We start from the raw sequence: 17040 nt of genomic DNA on the forward strand, positions 1-17040 counted from the left end.
GGTGCTTTTGTATAATATGTTCAAATTGAGACTATTCATTGAAAATTTTTTCAAACGTTAATATCAGGCTTATTCCAATTGAATGGAACACCCCATATTTCGTTTTTTCATTTGGTAGAGAATTTTATTACTTTTGAAAAATTATAATTTCTCTAATAGAGTAAGATCCCAGAGCGATAAGACACAACTTATTTTCACATAAATGAAACCTCATGTTCTCAGTAGTCTCTTATGTGCTCAGAATACCTGCGCGCTTGTGGAGCTTGCCGAGTGACACCTGGGCAGGTACCAGGTGTGAAAGGTAACTAAAATTAATAGTTACCTAACTTAAATTTTCATAGCTGATTTTTAAATATATTTTGTAGAGTGTTATTATAAAGTTATACCATAAGCGTCAGACACTTTTCGTGGGCCAGTACTTTTGTCAGACGCTTTAAAGCTCTACAAAAAATAAATTAACTTAACTTATTTTTACATGTCTGACATTTAAATATGTTGTTCAGACAATTGTTACGAAGTTATATTTAATTAGTCAGACAAAATTGATTGACCAAACACCCCCTAAACAGCAAAATTATTCTGCCGTGAGTATGAGCGCGAAAGCATTATAGGTGCGTTTCGGAGCGAGTTAGACGGTCTTACTAACTCAGTTCCCCTTCTCTCATTCGTGTAATTCTTCTGTGTATTGTGTATGTGTCCTTTGGGGGTAGGCAAATTTTGTTGTAAGATGTTCTGATACCGATATAGCGATTATTATGTTAGGACATATGCATAATTTGAAAGACGATGGTTCCAATGTATGGTTAAACGCAGGCACCGGAAACAACCAAAGATATATTAATTTGACAAAAGTGTACGAGAACTTGGGATCATCTTTGTGTCGAAGTTTGCCAGGATTTCATGCATTAACCGAATGTGACTATAATCCTGCCTTTTTTAAAAAAGGTAAACAAAGACCATTTAAAATATTAATGAAGAGACCTGAGTATCAGCAAGCTTCGATGCACTTTGGTGATCCTGAATTATTAACCGATGAGCACAGACAAGAAGATATTTTCAAGACTATTCAAAAGTTTATCTGTGAAATCTATAGTGTTCCTGATACATACGATGTTAATGCTGCCCGTCTTCAGCTATTTTTAAATAATTACAGCGTATCTAATATAAATGAAGAATTCAACCGTAAAAATTTAAAAAACTTTGATGCAAGCAGCTTACCACCGTGTAAAACTGAGCTATTTCAACAATTTCTACGAGCTAATTACATTTCTAGCATATGGAATTATGCTCATGAAAAACAACCAACCATTTTTACTCCTGAACAAAATGGATGGAGGTTAGAGGAAAACCAGTTTCACTTTCATTGGTTTGATGGTGACCAATTACCAAGGGACGTTGGTGAATCTCTTCAACAATCAGGTACTATAATTAGAGTTCAAGATTAAAATTTATTTAACTAGTAATTTTATGTATTTTAATTCTTTTGATTATTTTTTGCAGAAGAAGATGTCAGCAACAACATAACTGATGACGATAAAGATGATGACTTAGTTGGACAGTATCGTGATTGGTTAAATGATGAAAATTCAAATAATTGTTATGATGATTGCGATGATTAAACAATAAAATAAATGCTTATTTTAATTAATTATGGGTAATTTTTTTTTTACAAAAATGATTTTGTAAAAAAAAATAATTTCAAATGATATTTTTAACAATGAAATAAAAATTTTTCTAAGAAAAAATAGCTCTGAACAGATTAATTATACCAGAAATATTAAATGAATTAATTTACTTTCATACTGACTAATTATTACGTTAATATTGAAATAGAGATGCAAAAATTTTATATCGGAAGCTGTATCGTGAGTATTTTTCATATATTTACTCTAAGACGCATGCGCATAATGCTTTCGCGCTCATACTCACGGCAGAATAATTTTGCTGTTTAGGGGGTGTTTGGTCAATCAATTTTGTCTGACTAATTAAGTATAACTTCGTAACAATTGTCTGAACAACATATTTAAATGTCAGACATGTAAAAATAAGTTAAGTTAATTTATTTTTTGTAGAGCTTTAAAGCGTCTGACAAAAGTACTGGCCCACGAAAAGTGTCTGACGCTTATGGTATAACTTTATAATAACACTCTACAAAATATATTTAAAAATCAGCTATGAAAATTTAAGTTAGGTAACTATTAATTTTAGTTACGTTTCACACCTGGTACCTGCCCAGGTGTCACTCGGCAAGCTCCACAAGCGCGCAGGTATTCTGAGCACATAAGACACTACTGAGAACATGAGGTTTCATTTATGTGAAAATAAGTTGTGTCTTATCGCTCTGGGATCTTGGACTATAATAAGATGCCTACCTTTGGAGCTATTATCAATTTTGTTGCATTTTTCTTTCCAGTATGCTTATAGAAATAGAATTTCTGTCCAAAATTTTTCAATAATATTCGATATCCAAAGAACAACGAAATAACTAACTTAAGTGAGGAAATCAAATTAGGTATCGCAGCCAATTGCGGCCTCGGAGCCCACAAAATAGTATAAGGTGATATGATAACTTCAAGCCTCGTCTAAAATTTTGCATATACATAGTGTTGTGGAGTAATGTGAACTCTAAAGCCGCAATTGTCGCATAAATGCGAGTGCTCAAAAACTCCTGACATCACGTCACTGTTTTCCTAATTATTTTTAGTCCACAGTCGAGTATAATGCAACGAATAATTGATGAAAAACTAAATGAGAAAATTTATTAATTTTCATTATGAACACAATTACTTATTTTTCTATTGATGAAGATAATGTTCAATTATACAAAAATTATAAATATTGAGACTGCTTAATTTTCAATCATTGTTTTGGAAGAGTTCAGAGATTTATGCCTGAATCAGTTTCTTTCATTGCATTGCGGTATAATTTCTGAAACAGTGTCTGCACTTTGTTGTATCATAGTATAAGGAAACCTTATACTATGGTTGTATATCAAGACTTAAAACGAAAGTCTCAATAATCATGTCCATCTCTTGGAGATTTATTGAAAATATGCTATTTTAAAGCAGAATAATATTCTCCGAAATAGTAAACTTCTCCTATAATCCGATAGGTGGCACTAGCCGTTCATTCAAAAATATACGAAGAATGAGTTTTGCCTTTATCCTTTAAACTGGAATACACAGTTTGGAATTTGATCTGATAGTAATTGATTCAGATAGGTGATTTAGTTCAGATTGAAGAATTGATATCGTCAAATCATATTTTGTCGTCCTGTTAGCACATGAACACGATAAGGTGACGAAAATAATCAGGGAAGGTATAATGAAGATAAAAGGCAAAGATTATGATCTTCAAAATATGCTAGATATATCGATAGTAGGTATCATATAATAATAATAACTGAGATAGTTATTCATAATGCAAGTGCAGAAGGCATTGGATATTCTTCCATGTATGAGTTCAAAATTCAATTTGAATCAACAAGTGGTAGAATGAGCATTCTGTACTAGTATAGTATATCGAAAATCACTTGAACTAGTCCATGAAAATGCTTGGCCAGATGTCCCTTTGAAGTGGATACCGCTAAATACCAGGGTTTATTTAAAAATATTATTAGGCAATAAATTCACTGACTCCAAAGGAATTTCTGGAAACTTGGACAACTCTTTTATAATCGAAATATTCTGGCTTCCTTCAAGTGACTTTGTATATACCATACTAGTGCATCACTGCTTCCACTGATTATATTTTGTCACAGACATTTCAGGTTACAAACTCGATATTGGCCAAACCTATCATTCCTTTTCTTACTTGAAAGACTTGAGTCTCTTTGACTCAACATCAAATGGAATGTCTGTACTTACTAATTTATCGCCCTAAAATAGACTGAATACCTCTAGATATCTCATATATCCTTGTTTCAGCATTTTATAAAGACAATGATAATCTCATAATATATGGTTTTAGAAATGATTCAAATGTCAAGGGATCGATGTGTTCTACATTCCTAGAAAGTAGATGGTAGGAAGAATCTCAGAGTAATAAAATACGTAGAGAAGCACTTTCCATCTCTTTTCTGGAGGTGAAATCTTTAGCTCGTTTGTATTCACTTCACATCAAACCATTGCAACTTTCAACATCTTCAGATATTTCTGGACAATTTTCTAGTAAAACACCTTCACATAACCTGTGCAAACCTGTTAATCGTATTATACAGAGTAAGTCATCATTATAAATAGCTTTTAGTGAAACTAATCTTCAAGCAAATGAAGGAATTAGCAGAATCAAGAAGAAAATCCAAAATGTGGCGACGCAAGGGAAATGAATTTCTATTTCAATTATTTAAGAAAATGTTTTATTTATACCAATTTATCGACTTATGAGAATATGAGTTGCCTATAAGATGATGCTGACCTAATTTTAATAGTTTTATGGTAATTCATCAGTTCAATATAGCTCAAACAACATTTATATTGTTTACAATAAACATTGAGATGAAATTCATCAACTTCAAGGTGGGATATATTTCAACTATCCAGTTTTAGCACCAACCATATCATACTGATTCACTACAAACGCTAATCTTATTGAATATTAGAATCTGACTTTTTCAGAGTATGATGAGAGCTAAGCCACACTCCAGGAAGATATTTCTCAAATTGTTATACGATGAATCATAAATAATTAAAAAACAAGAAAAATTTTATAAATTATACTGAATATCAACAATTCCAAAGACACATACAGTTACATCTCATTATGCACTTCATTATAACATTCAGTAAACTAATTATGTTCGTTCATGATCTTATTTATATAATTAAGTATATCAATAAACATGGCGTAAATATTTTTGTTTCATCTAAGCATATTATATTCATTATTAATACGATTTTATTCAGACTGTTTAAATTAGGCACAATTTACAATGGCCATACTAAATTATCACTATTTACTCTAACATCACATATATTTATTTAAATCATTATGATATAATGACTGTAGCAGTCCATACCTTCAACTAATGAAGAAAAAAAATAGAATTCAAATAAGTTATTATACAACTCAATTCCAAGTAGTACACTTCACATTTTCTATTTAGATCAAAAAAATCTTTATTGCCCATATCATATTGTGTATATGATAGGGAAACCTTGAAATCAAATGTGCTTAAATGAAAAAGTAATATATGTTGATATGAAATTCATTTGAAATCTGAAGAACATTTTTTCACAAGGACAAAACTTGATATGTTCAAGATATGAACAATTGAATAGGAATTTTACATCTATTTTGTTGATACCTGTAGCTTCACAGAATAACTCCTATTATTATTGTTTAAGATGTTGATATATTTTGATATGAAACTCTCTGAAACTAGACAGTATCAAAAAACACAATTAGTCTTCTATAGAAATATAAAATAGGATAATGATGAAAATAAAGGTGATATAATATGCATACTAAGGAAGAAATTAAAAATTGTTTTTTTCAAATGAGGGAATATTTTCTGTTGGGTTGAATTCGAAATATTTCAATTGTCACATTAAGTATTCACTTATAACTTCACCATTATAGGTCCTTCGTGATATATTAAATATTTTACTTTATTATCTTCAATAATTTCGGCACTTGACATTTATCTAAGGAAGCTCTATTAGTCAATATACTCATATATCTTGGTCAATGAGATATAAAATAGCCATAAGAATTACTATATCTGTTTCATCATAATATTTAGCAGCTTGGATTCGCAAATAAGAAAAATCAAAATATAAACATAAAACATCAAATAAACACTTGTTCCTCATCTGAGGTGGTATTTGCATCATAACCATTATTTTTATCGTTTTTATCGAATTTTTTAATAGGTGTTACAGGATATCTCACTGGGCCTCTCCATTTCCTGCCAAGTCCAAGACTTCTTGGTAACGCTATTGAAGGGATGACTTCTTTACATAAGTTTTCTCCCTTCAAATCCCTTAGAAGTCTACGATCCATAGAATAATAATTCGGATTCTGAAAATGAATTAAATTATCAAATGCTTCAATCAATTTCCCGCTAATGCATAAAATCTAAGTTAGGCTGTTTTTTAACATTACACAGTTGGACAACGCAGTTGAAATTCAATTGAACGCTTATAAGCGCCATCTAGGAAGGAATATCATATTATCAGAACTTCATACAAAGCAAAATCTTTTGGAAATTTGATGAAAGTACAGGGATGGATTGAAGTGGGTGTTCAGAATGGTTATTTACTATTGGGATATAAACAATGAGAACTATGAAGCGGTTCATCAATTTTTACATATACATATGAATGAGCTAAAATACCTACTTTATCGGAAAACTGAACTAATAGATTCCGATAAGCTCACTTCAGGCCTATGTAAGATGAAAATATTTTTTATGTCATATCAGTTTGTTATTTGACCACTTTCTTTACCATTTATATTATTGTGTACATTATGACCCTTGGGCATAAAGAAGCAAGCACTCTTGAAATCTAATTTTTTGAAGATATACACTGTCCTTCATATATCCTTCAGCAACAAACCTACTCTTCGAATCACCATGGCGATTCAGATGGATTGTGAAACACAATTTTCCTTACTGGGTCTCGAATATTTCCACATGTGCTTTTGACCTATTTTGGCGAAAATTCTTCGACGTTGATGTAATCCAATTTGAGAATCATTTTCGTGACACTGCCGTTGCCCTACTATACTACCGCGATAGATAGATGTGAGACTCATCTAGTCTACAGACCCATATGTAGTTATAAAACTTGCATGCTGCTCCACACTACAGTGAGTAGTTATACTAATATTGTATTTCGGTCAGCAAATGAGAACTAAACTCAGTTAATTTGAAACAACATCCACTGGATAGAATTCATAGACAATAATGTCATGTTCTAAAGAAATTGGACAAAAACATGAAATATAGTCGCACGATGCCGATATACAATTTGAAAATAACGCTAAAAATATTTAACAAAAAACGGCGGACTTTTTACAATCTTAGGTCTTTTTTTCGCCACTGTGGAATATAATCACTGAACTCAACACTTAGCAGAACGGCACAGTTCAGGGGATATACTCGACAATTCATTGGCAGAGTAACTATGATCCACACTACTGAGATGTGAAAAGTGTATAAATCAGTGGGAAATGAATATCAGAGAGGAAGCGCGCAATGAACTTGATGCTAGTACTCACCATCAATTCCGGTCCTTCATTCAACCTATTGCAAGACATCGAGATAGCCTTCCTCAATTCCGAGTTTTCCTTATCGCTAGCATTTTCTGATTCTATCTCATAGCGGATGTGCTTATGGTACGGTACATCGGTCTTCGAAGTCTTTCCATACTTTCTAGTGTTAGAGAGGTCCATACAACTCTCTGTCATGTGTTTTTCTTCAGAAGTTTCTTCGTCTATTATTAAATGCTGTCTAGGACTCGTTGGAGCACTGGACATTTTTCTAAGTTTATTCATGGTATTCTGAAGTCTCAAGTTTGTCATGCTGGAATCGTTGATGTTGCTCAGATTAACCTTAGCCTGGAGCATGTTCGGGTCCATTGATAGAGATTTTGAATGATTGGTGCCATTCCCATTCTGAACGACTCGTGAAAGGATAAACTCCACCTTTGGCCCTGTGGACTTCAGCAAGTTCAAAGCATCTTCATATTTCATGCCTAGAAGGCTCTGATGATCAACAGCTACTATTTGATCTCCTATGGATGTAAAAATTAGTTAGAAGATGTTTTTGAGTACCAATATTTCGATCATATCCCAGCAAACCATGTTGTTATATGCGCCTTCCCGTTACATAACATCCCTAAGAAATGAGGTATATACCTGATACATCTCAAAACTAATGTATCTGATACATAACATTTCATATATTCATGAAATTATTTGACTTATTCATATATCATATATGTAACATTGTTATATTACTGAAGTTACGTATATGATACATCTTCCAGCATCCCTAAAAACAATATTACTCTGATATCTACTAGTGTGTAATATAGTTACATATCATATATTATGTAACATTCGCAATATATATTTTACATTGCTAATATTATGTAAAAGCTATGTAAATATAGCATATTCATGATATATTACTCAGATCTATACAAGTACTCTTATAATACATAACCTTTATTAAAGTTGAACTGTTTAGAGATTTTTGCCAGGACTAGTGCAGTGAAAAGTGATATGCATTTTCTAACTTTTGATTGTTAGTTAGAAGTGATGAACTATAATAATAATAATATTCAATATTCTTTGATTTTTCATCAATTCCGGATTACTTTCATCGTAGAAATATGTGAGATAAGAAGTGAAAAACTGTAATAATAATATTCAACATTCGATGATTTTTCACCAATTCCAGATTAGTTTCATAGTGAAAATATGTGAGGTAAGTGAATATAAGTATACTTCGACAACGTAACTACATTTAGATATATAAATGCTGTTGTATGTGCCTTTCATTTTGCTTTTGTACTTGCATGCCTGTTAATAGCATAGGTATATTTGCTGCATGTTTTTGTGGATCGTTAATGGAATGTGTGCATGGTTTCTGTCTTCTTCATTCAAATTATATGCATTTTGATATTTTTCCTTTTTATGGTAATTTGCATTTGGGTGTATATAGTTCTGAAGTAATACCACAATTGTTTTATCATCTAAATAAGAAGTACCTATCTGAATAGTGCGCTAGTTTTTACTACTTAGACTATTTTTCTGCTATATTTTATTTATGTTTGTGATGTATATACCTATGTTATTCTCTGCTATTCGTGAAATTAAAACATCTAGATTTCATATATGCACAATACACTTTTCTTCCATCATTATTAATGACCAATGTCAGATCACATAAGGATGCTTTTTGAGAAATAGATTCTGATAAGTTTAATCAAATGTTTTAGTATGATATAAATAATTTTGCTGTTTCAGAATGAGGAATCACCTCCTGAAGTTTACTCATGTATTCAAAACTTTCATAACTTTATATTATGTAAGAAATTTGTTATTTATCCAATCAGGAAACCTCGTAACTGAGAATTTTAATTGTAAATACCATTTTTTAATAACATTCTAATATGTTTAGGTTTTGCATCTCAATCTTTTATCCAATGTGCAGACTTTGAGAAGATAGATATCAGCCGAGTGGATAAGGCTGGCCACATTGAGGATCAAGAGACAAAAATAAGTTTTGGTTGATGTAGGTACTTTGATTACATTAAAAATTTTCAATAATTCTATGATCTTTTATTTAACAAACACCCAATTGTTAAATTATTGAATCCTGTTTTACTATTCATAAATTATTTGTAATATTTCAAATGAGGTGCATACCAAACGTAGGAATCTGGTTTTTGTTGAATTTTCTAGGTTCAAAATAATAATATTGTTGACTAAAAAATATCTTTCTAGCAAAAAATGAAAGATGGAGTTTAAATATATATTTTTGGAATGCACCTTAATTCATAAGTATCTCTTTTCATGTAATTTATAAGTGATATATCTCTTATTAATTGATGTTGGCTAGATACCAGCAGTTTTAGTTTCAATTGGTATTGTGTATCATTTGTTATATTTTTGTTTGGAAGGTATTGAAAAAAATTCCAACAAATTCACTAAAACATAATTTGTGTGGTGTCAGCATATTTAGATTTTTTATTTGTAGTTTGATTAGTTTTTCCTCCAGAAAGAATTGTACAGGTATGTATTGTTTTTGAATTGCATAGAGAATTTACTTCTGAGTACCTATATGTAATATAAACATTCAGATAACTATTACATTTTTCTTATGTCTCTTGTTTGTAGCAGATATCTTTCTTTTGGTTATATCACATAGAACGGATAATTTTTTTTATATTGCATGGTGAACTTTTTACTGAGTATATATTATGTAATATAACCATATACAGGTTGGCCCAGTTCTTGTAGAGTAACTTGGTGTATTCACTTTTAGGATGAAAGCGTCATAGTCACTTTATAGGTCAATAAATTCACAAAAACATAAGGAGGTTATTGACATCAGGTTGTTCAAAATTAAAGATTTTATTGATAAATCTGGTAACTTGAACAACCTCGATATAACTTCCTTATGATGAAATTACGACCCATATTCATATTATGTTTTCATCTTAAAAACTGAAAACTCTCACAACTGTTATTCTACAAAAAACTGAGCCAGCCTGTATATATTTATATTACATAAAATCGCAGTAAAAAATTCTCCATGCAATATAAAACAATATCTCAGTTCTGTGTGAGATATATTAGAGATATATATCAGCTACAAACATGATATATAAAAGTAACATAACAGATATCTGAATGTTATATGAAAGGTACGTATTATCTATGTAAATTATTATATAACAGCAATATATCAGCTACGTAAATGATACATAAAGGATATTACAGATGTAATGTACCAGCAATATCTTTCAATGTATCATGTAAGGTACATCATCTATACAGAAATGTAACAGCTACGTATATGATACATAAAGGATGTACCATAAATATTACAGATGCAATATACCAGCGATGTATCATGTATGTTACATGAAATGTAACAGCTACGTATATGATACATAAAGGATGTACCATAAATATTACAGATGTAATATACCAGCGATGTATCATGTATGTTACATGAAATGTAACAGCTACGTATATGATACATAAAGGATGTACCATAAATATTACAGATGTAATATACCAGCGATGTATCATGTATGTTATGTTATGTGTATCTGTACATGATACATGGCAATTTTGTTACATGTTATGTAACGGAAGGCGGACATAGAGCGGTCGTTGAGCGGTACTAGAAAGGCGCATGTATGTTACATTGTTATGTAACATAGATCGTTGTAATATATATGTTATGTCTATGATACGTATTTGTGTTTGCTGGGATTGATCATATTTAAATTATTAATTAATTGATTTCAAATGGATATCTATCAGATTGAGGCCAAAACAATCTTTAACACACAAATAACTTCATGTTATGAGGTATATTGAAGAAAAGTCTCTACAACAACTGCCGTTCTATATTTCCATTAGATGAATCCTATTTCTATTTATTCTGAAATCTAAGTTTGTTTTCAATGAATAACGACAAATCCAACTAGTTTCAACTGAAAATATATACCTGTCATCATATTTCCTGTCAAATGTGCAGCACCACCTGATATTACCGTCTGGATATATACATTTCCATCTGATCCCTGTGTGATTTGTATTCCTAAAGAACCATTTCTACCTTTTTCGACAACGACTGTGGAAAACACTCTTTCTTCTGTAAATGATATATTGTTGAACTTATCTAGGAGAGATTCACTTAGACTTTCGTGGAAATCTGGTAAAATATTACTGTAGGCCTTTATTGTCGAGTCTGTAGGAAGAAAGCAAATCAATTAATTATATATTCATCCAAAAATGAGATGAATTATAGTGATGTAGAAATTTGAATTTTTTATTTATTAATAGGCTAGATGGGAGATTAAGAAAGAACCCTCTTGTTATGCAGAAATACAATGAATAAATAAAAATGTCTGACACTTGGTAATGAATAAAGACAAAAGTCCGATTTCCAAGTGTATAAATATCTTAAGATATTACTTAGCTAGTTAATGTTTCGGCAAAATGCCATCCACATAACCATTGCCAAACAGAAGATTTCCACGTTATTACATAGGAATCAAAATCGAAAGTTACCCAAGGAGAATGCACGCCATCGAAGGAGGGTAGCGATATACCGGTTTCACCCTTGTTCATCAGGATCATCAGTACCGCATAACGTGGAAATCTTCTGTTTGACAATGGTTATGTGGATGGCATTTTGTCGAAACATTAACCTAATATCTTAAGATTTTATACACTTGGAAATCGTACTTCTTCACCTTCATGTAGAAATACGTCTACTATTTCCTATAGAACCTTTATTTCGGCAACTAAGTCATGTCTTGACGCAAATTATGAAAATTAGGTTTCAGTATTTCTGAAGGAGTTCAACACTTCAAAAGGTGAAAAATTTACAGAGTGATCCATTTGAAATAAGAAAGATCATTTTTATTCCGGAATAGTTATTTATAATACAAGTGCAGAAGGCATTGATATTCTTCCACGAGTTCAAAATTCAAAAGCGAGCCACGAAGTGGCGAGTTTTTGAATGAACGAGTGGTAGAATGAGCCTTCTGTACGAGTGTTATACATTATTTTCTCTAATCCATTGCATTTTTATTGAAATTAATGAAATATTTTCATAAATATCATTTAGTGATTTTTACATTGAAAAATGTTGGTTGGCAGAACTGATTTCTTTAAGGCAAATTTCAAATGATTTGACAGATGAAGCCGTGGCGGAAAGTTCGGAGTACCAACATATAATAATAAAATATAACAATGAAAACTGTGCGTTTCTGATATATTCTCGCACGATTTTGTTCTACAAGATGTGGAAGAATGAACGGAATAACCACAGAATTAGAGAAAATTCATTCTAGACTGCCATATGAAGGTTTCTTTCAAAAATTGATAGAACCGATCGAGCGAATTCAACACAGAAAAAAAATGAATCTGCACTGAATAACCTAATGGGGAAGGTAGTGTATGCCCTTAAAGAATCTATTTTTCGATCTCACCAAATTTCCTCATTTTTCAAATCTCGAAATGGCATTATGCTTAATATTTGATGAGATGTTCGAATATGAACAAGCGCAAAATTTCTTGTTTAATATCATTTCCAAGGATTACAACAGAAATTTAAGGCGTTCTGTCATTTTAAACACCAATATTGGGGTTGAATTGTTCGGACCAGATTTTAACCCTATTGATTTTTTCTTCTATACTCACCAAGTATATAAGCATTCGAGTTAGGTGAGAGAAGTTCATTGCCAGAAAGCCTTATAGAATTTGAACTGCAGTGCAGTGAGACAGATTGCAAAGATAAACTCTCTAAGTCATCCCTAGCGTTGACTGCCTCCATCGATCTCGAGATCCTACACCCTGTTCCTCCGATAGCTCTTGTTCCCATTTTTACTCCCCTCCTCTTATCGGTCACGTTTGACACACCGGAAACATATTGGCTGCCATGGGATGACGGATTTTCTCCGATTTTTTTTTCCACCACATAGTGCGAATTCCACTTTTCCTTGTCATCTTCATTGGGAAAGTCGTCAGCACTTTTCGATCTTCTGTATTTGTAATTTTCGGACAGATCGCTGTTTCTGGAAGACGGTCTGAATTCAATCCTGAATTCGGTGTCAGCATTGACGGTCCCCAAGTCCAGGTCCTTATATTCGGTAAGGGCCTCCAATTTATATAGGGAGTTGGTTTCATTCTTCATCTCTTTCAGGGGAATGCCAAATTGCTGCGAGAGCGACTGGAGTGATGCATATTCCGTCCTCAGTCTCAGAAAGAATTGGTGATGCAGAGAGGCCAAACGGAAAGTAAAGTAGCTCCTAGAAAAGAGATAACATTTTGAAGGAGTTATTCGTTCAATGGAATTGATATTGGATTCAGTGTTTTCACACACTTGAGTAGATGAAGTTCAAATTACAGGGTTAGGTTAGGACCATTGAGATTAGGCGACCAATTTGCACAAAGCCAACGTTTCGTCTATACATAAACAGGGTGACCCAACGAATATTTGACCCCCCAGAACTCAGATACGAAGAATTATCCAACATTTGAAAAAACAGGACGACTTCTGTATTGAGGGGGACGAATTAACATCATGAGTTTGTTCCGACAAAACCACCCCTATGAAGGTGGCATCAATATTTTTTCAATACATTCGAATACATTAAATAAAAATTGAGCTTTTAAAATTAAACATTGAAATTGTTGTTCATCTTGAACAATAGCATAGGTTAATTAATCTCTTTTATTTACTCTCATCTAATATTGTAGTAATACGAATAAGACCAGGAAATATCATTTTATAACTGGTGAGAAATGACAACTCTAAGTATTTCATGTTATTTGCATGACGGTACTTACTTCTTATGGTCCATCTTCAACTTGTATTTCTTCAATTTGGAGGCAAAGAACTTATTCTCCTTCGGTATCACACATAAGTAACGTTTACTATAGCAAAGGGTTTGTATATTTTTCCAGTCGAACATTTCATAAAGCTCTGGTCCACAATTACTTGTTGTTTGACCTCTCTTATACAAGTTTATTCCCTGCGCACTGATGTACAACCAGACATCCTTGGCGGAATTGTCCTTGAGTGTCTGTGGAATACGGAAAATTTTATTTATATTCCTTTAGATGACAGGAAAAAAATCAATAGAAATTAGTGAATACCCTCAAAATAACTCACTATCGAGCGAATAATAAGAATATAATTTGAAACTTGCTGGAATGAGAAAAATTCTTGATGTCAGGATCCTTTAAGCGTTAGATAATATATTCATGCGCCCGTGGAGACTATAGAACTGTTAATATGAAATGTGATTTGTTATTATAGATACATATAAGTATATAATTGTTGTCGGTTAGTTTATTCAGGGTTGTTGAGAGGTTGTGATGATACGATTTTTTTTTAAATATAGACGACATAGTCGATGTAGCCGGCAAGCAATGGATGAGAACAGCAAAAGACAGAGGAGCATGAAAAAAACAGGAAGAGGCCTATGTCCGACACTATATGGAAGAGGGCTGAAGAAGAAGAAGAGGAAGAAACTGAATTTCAACCTAATCAGATCTGTTGATACGGAAATATTATGTTTTTTTTTTTCAAATATTTTGCTTGAGTTTTCTATTATTCTGATGACGCGATCAAGATGACACTTTGATGAAGTTTGAACTTGTCATTATACACCTACACGCTGATTTTCAACTGGGTTGGATCAGTTGTCATGAAATAGTAAGTTTTTTTTCTATATTCTGCACGAATTTTCTATGATTCTGATGCAAAAACTATAAATTTTGCACGAAGCACCGAGTCATTATTTTACAGAATTGAATTTGAACATGTTCTTCGAAAGTGAATCGAACATTATCGTTTTAGACCCCTTCCGCCTCAAAAGCCGACAAAAGTGTTTGCTTTGAAATTGTTTCAAAATCGCATTTCTTAGATACAGCTAGCCAAAAATTGTTTCTCTGCATTTTCTTCTAATCTTTTTTTACAATATCCATGAAATTTCACTAGGAAGAATTATATTTCATCAGAATTACTTAATTCTACTTTGTCAAAATTTCTTTTCAATTCCTAGGTGTAACTGTAAGAAGACGAATCGGAAATCTTGAAAATGGACTAATTCTATGAATATTAAGTTATTCCTTGATTGAATGGATTAAAATTGACCGATTTGAGTTCACTTTATCTACAATTGATGCTCACGTGCTTGCTCCAACGGCAATTATCGCGAAATTATAGTATAATTGAAAGATTGTGTTTATCACGAAAGGAAAATCTTTATACTCGCCACAGAAATCTACCGCTCATATCATATATATCAATTCATAATACATCCTGAGTTATCTAATGAAAGAATGCTATTCAAGTGTTGGTGAATTTCTGTTGAAACAGGTTTTCGAGTTCAAATGTTTCTTCTTCCCTAGATGCCCAATTGTTTACAAAAGTAAGGATCATGCTCATAGACAATACACCAAACTAATTTTTGTATTGTGGAGGGGTTTTTGGTGAAGCTCTCGACAAACGATAATGAAAGTCCTGTCAAAAAAAAAACGGTACTCTCTAGAGTCTAGACCACTTCATGATGAGGACTAAAAACTACACTACAGTCCTCTAGAACCGCTCGTGCTCTCTCCATTGAATTTAATCAAAATAAAAAAAAAATCAAAATATAATAAAATATGACTTATAGTATTCAGCTTACCCAAGTGGCAGTATAAAAATGACCACCATAATGTGTTAACTTCTGGGCGCAGCTGATGAAGTCTTCCTCCGCCTTCTCCCGTATCATTCCATATTTCGATTTATGGGATTTTACAAGTTCTTCTCGTAGATATTTGTGATCATCAACAGCACAGGCCATTGTATCGGGTACATAATGTTCCAACAAAAAATAATCACTCGTTCCATGCTCCTGAAAAAAAATTGCCTTCAAATTTCCAATTTTGAATCTTTGTCAGTTTTTTGTAGATTTCGATAGAACTTGAACCAATGGCGGAATATTTCCCACTTAAGGAAAAAGTTAAAGTAGAAATTTGGAGGTGGAGAATCTAGTTTTTTCTTTTCTTCTTTTTTTTATCTGCTTCTTTTTAATGCAAAGTATTGGCGTAGGTATATTTCTAGTTTTACCAAGGGCTTTCATATCTACTTACCTTTTCCTTGTAGTCTCCAAACTCAGCTTGCATTGCAAGGCCGTCCATCTCTATCAACTGGGAAAAAGAGCAAGGCAACTGATGCTCTAAAATTGACCTTCTCAGTTGAAGATACAACAGATGCCGAGCCTGTGGACTCCGTATGCCCCTTAGGGACGGAAGGAAAAACCTGACCCTCATAAAAAGCGTCAGAGTTCCTGGCATATCACCCAAAGACTCTGACGGCTGCATAGCCTTACAAATTCTTGTATCGGATGGAAGAAACACGAAATCACCTGCTATAAGGGCAGACATTCCTAGCATAAAGTTCTCCTCGATGTGTTCTTTCTGAATGATGAGCTGTTGAAAAAAATCGAATGTTGTAAATCCTATTCATTTATAACACGCTCGTATATCAATTATGAACATATGATTTCCTTTGTTCTCTTTGTCTTGACTCAAACAAGCTTTCAAATGAAAATTGAAATAACAATGAAAAAATTCCATAGAATTGATATAAAAATATGATAAGAAATGATTTAATGTGAGTACTCATCAGGATTGCACCTGATTTTCTACTAGTAGATCATATCAAAAAACCTATAGTTACCTTTATAACTGAATTATTTAACAAAAAGTTTGGATTGAAAGAAGGTACACAGAAATGTTCAAAAATTTCTGTCATTAATCTTTGAACAGGATCTTGTTAGAGCAATG

At 32.4% G+C, this 17040-nt stretch overlaps 1 protein-coding gene and 1 long non-coding RNA gene across 5 annotated transcripts in view; one reads left to right on the forward strand and one right to left on the reverse strand.

The window, feature by feature from the left end:
- Positions 1 to 4700: 4700 nt before the first annotated feature.
- LOC123676276 (tyrosine-protein phosphatase non-receptor type 13-like) overlaps positions 4701 to 17040 on the reverse strand; it is a 158865-nt gene continuing 146525 nt past the window's right edge. For all 4 annotated transcript variants that reach the window (XM_045612085.1, XM_045612083.1, XM_045612082.1 and 1 more), the window contains 7 exons: positions 16345 to 16683; positions 15897 to 16106; positions 14050 to 14285; positions 12901 to 13508; positions 11198 to 11440; positions 7225 to 7739; positions 4701 to 6021 (listed from right to left, as the gene is read on the reverse strand). In XM_045612085.1, the coding sequence (XP_045468041.1) occupies positions 5791 to 6021; positions 7225 to 7739; positions 11198 to 11440; positions 12901 to 13508; positions 14050 to 14285; positions 15897 to 16106; positions 16345 to 16683 (2382 nt within the window). In that variant the 3' untranslated portion in view covers positions 4701 to 5790. The remainder of the gene's footprint in view (positions 6022 to 7224; positions 7740 to 11197; positions 11441 to 12900; positions 13509 to 14049; positions 14286 to 15896; positions 16107 to 16344; positions 16684 to 17040) is intronic.
- LOC123676285 lies at positions 8064 to 9283 on the forward strand. Its single transcript, XR_006746902.1, has 2 exons — positions 8064 to 9040; positions 9134 to 9283. It is a non-coding gene; the product is annotated as an uncharacterized LOC123676285 (long non-coding RNA).

The sequence above is a fragment of the Harmonia axyridis genome, chromosome 3, assembly GCF_914767665.1.
Source record: "Harmonia axyridis chromosome 3, icHarAxyr1.1, whole genome shotgun sequence".
In the NCBI taxonomy this organism is placed as follows: Eukaryota; Metazoa; Arthropoda; class Insecta; order Coleoptera; family Coccinellidae; genus Harmonia; species Harmonia axyridis.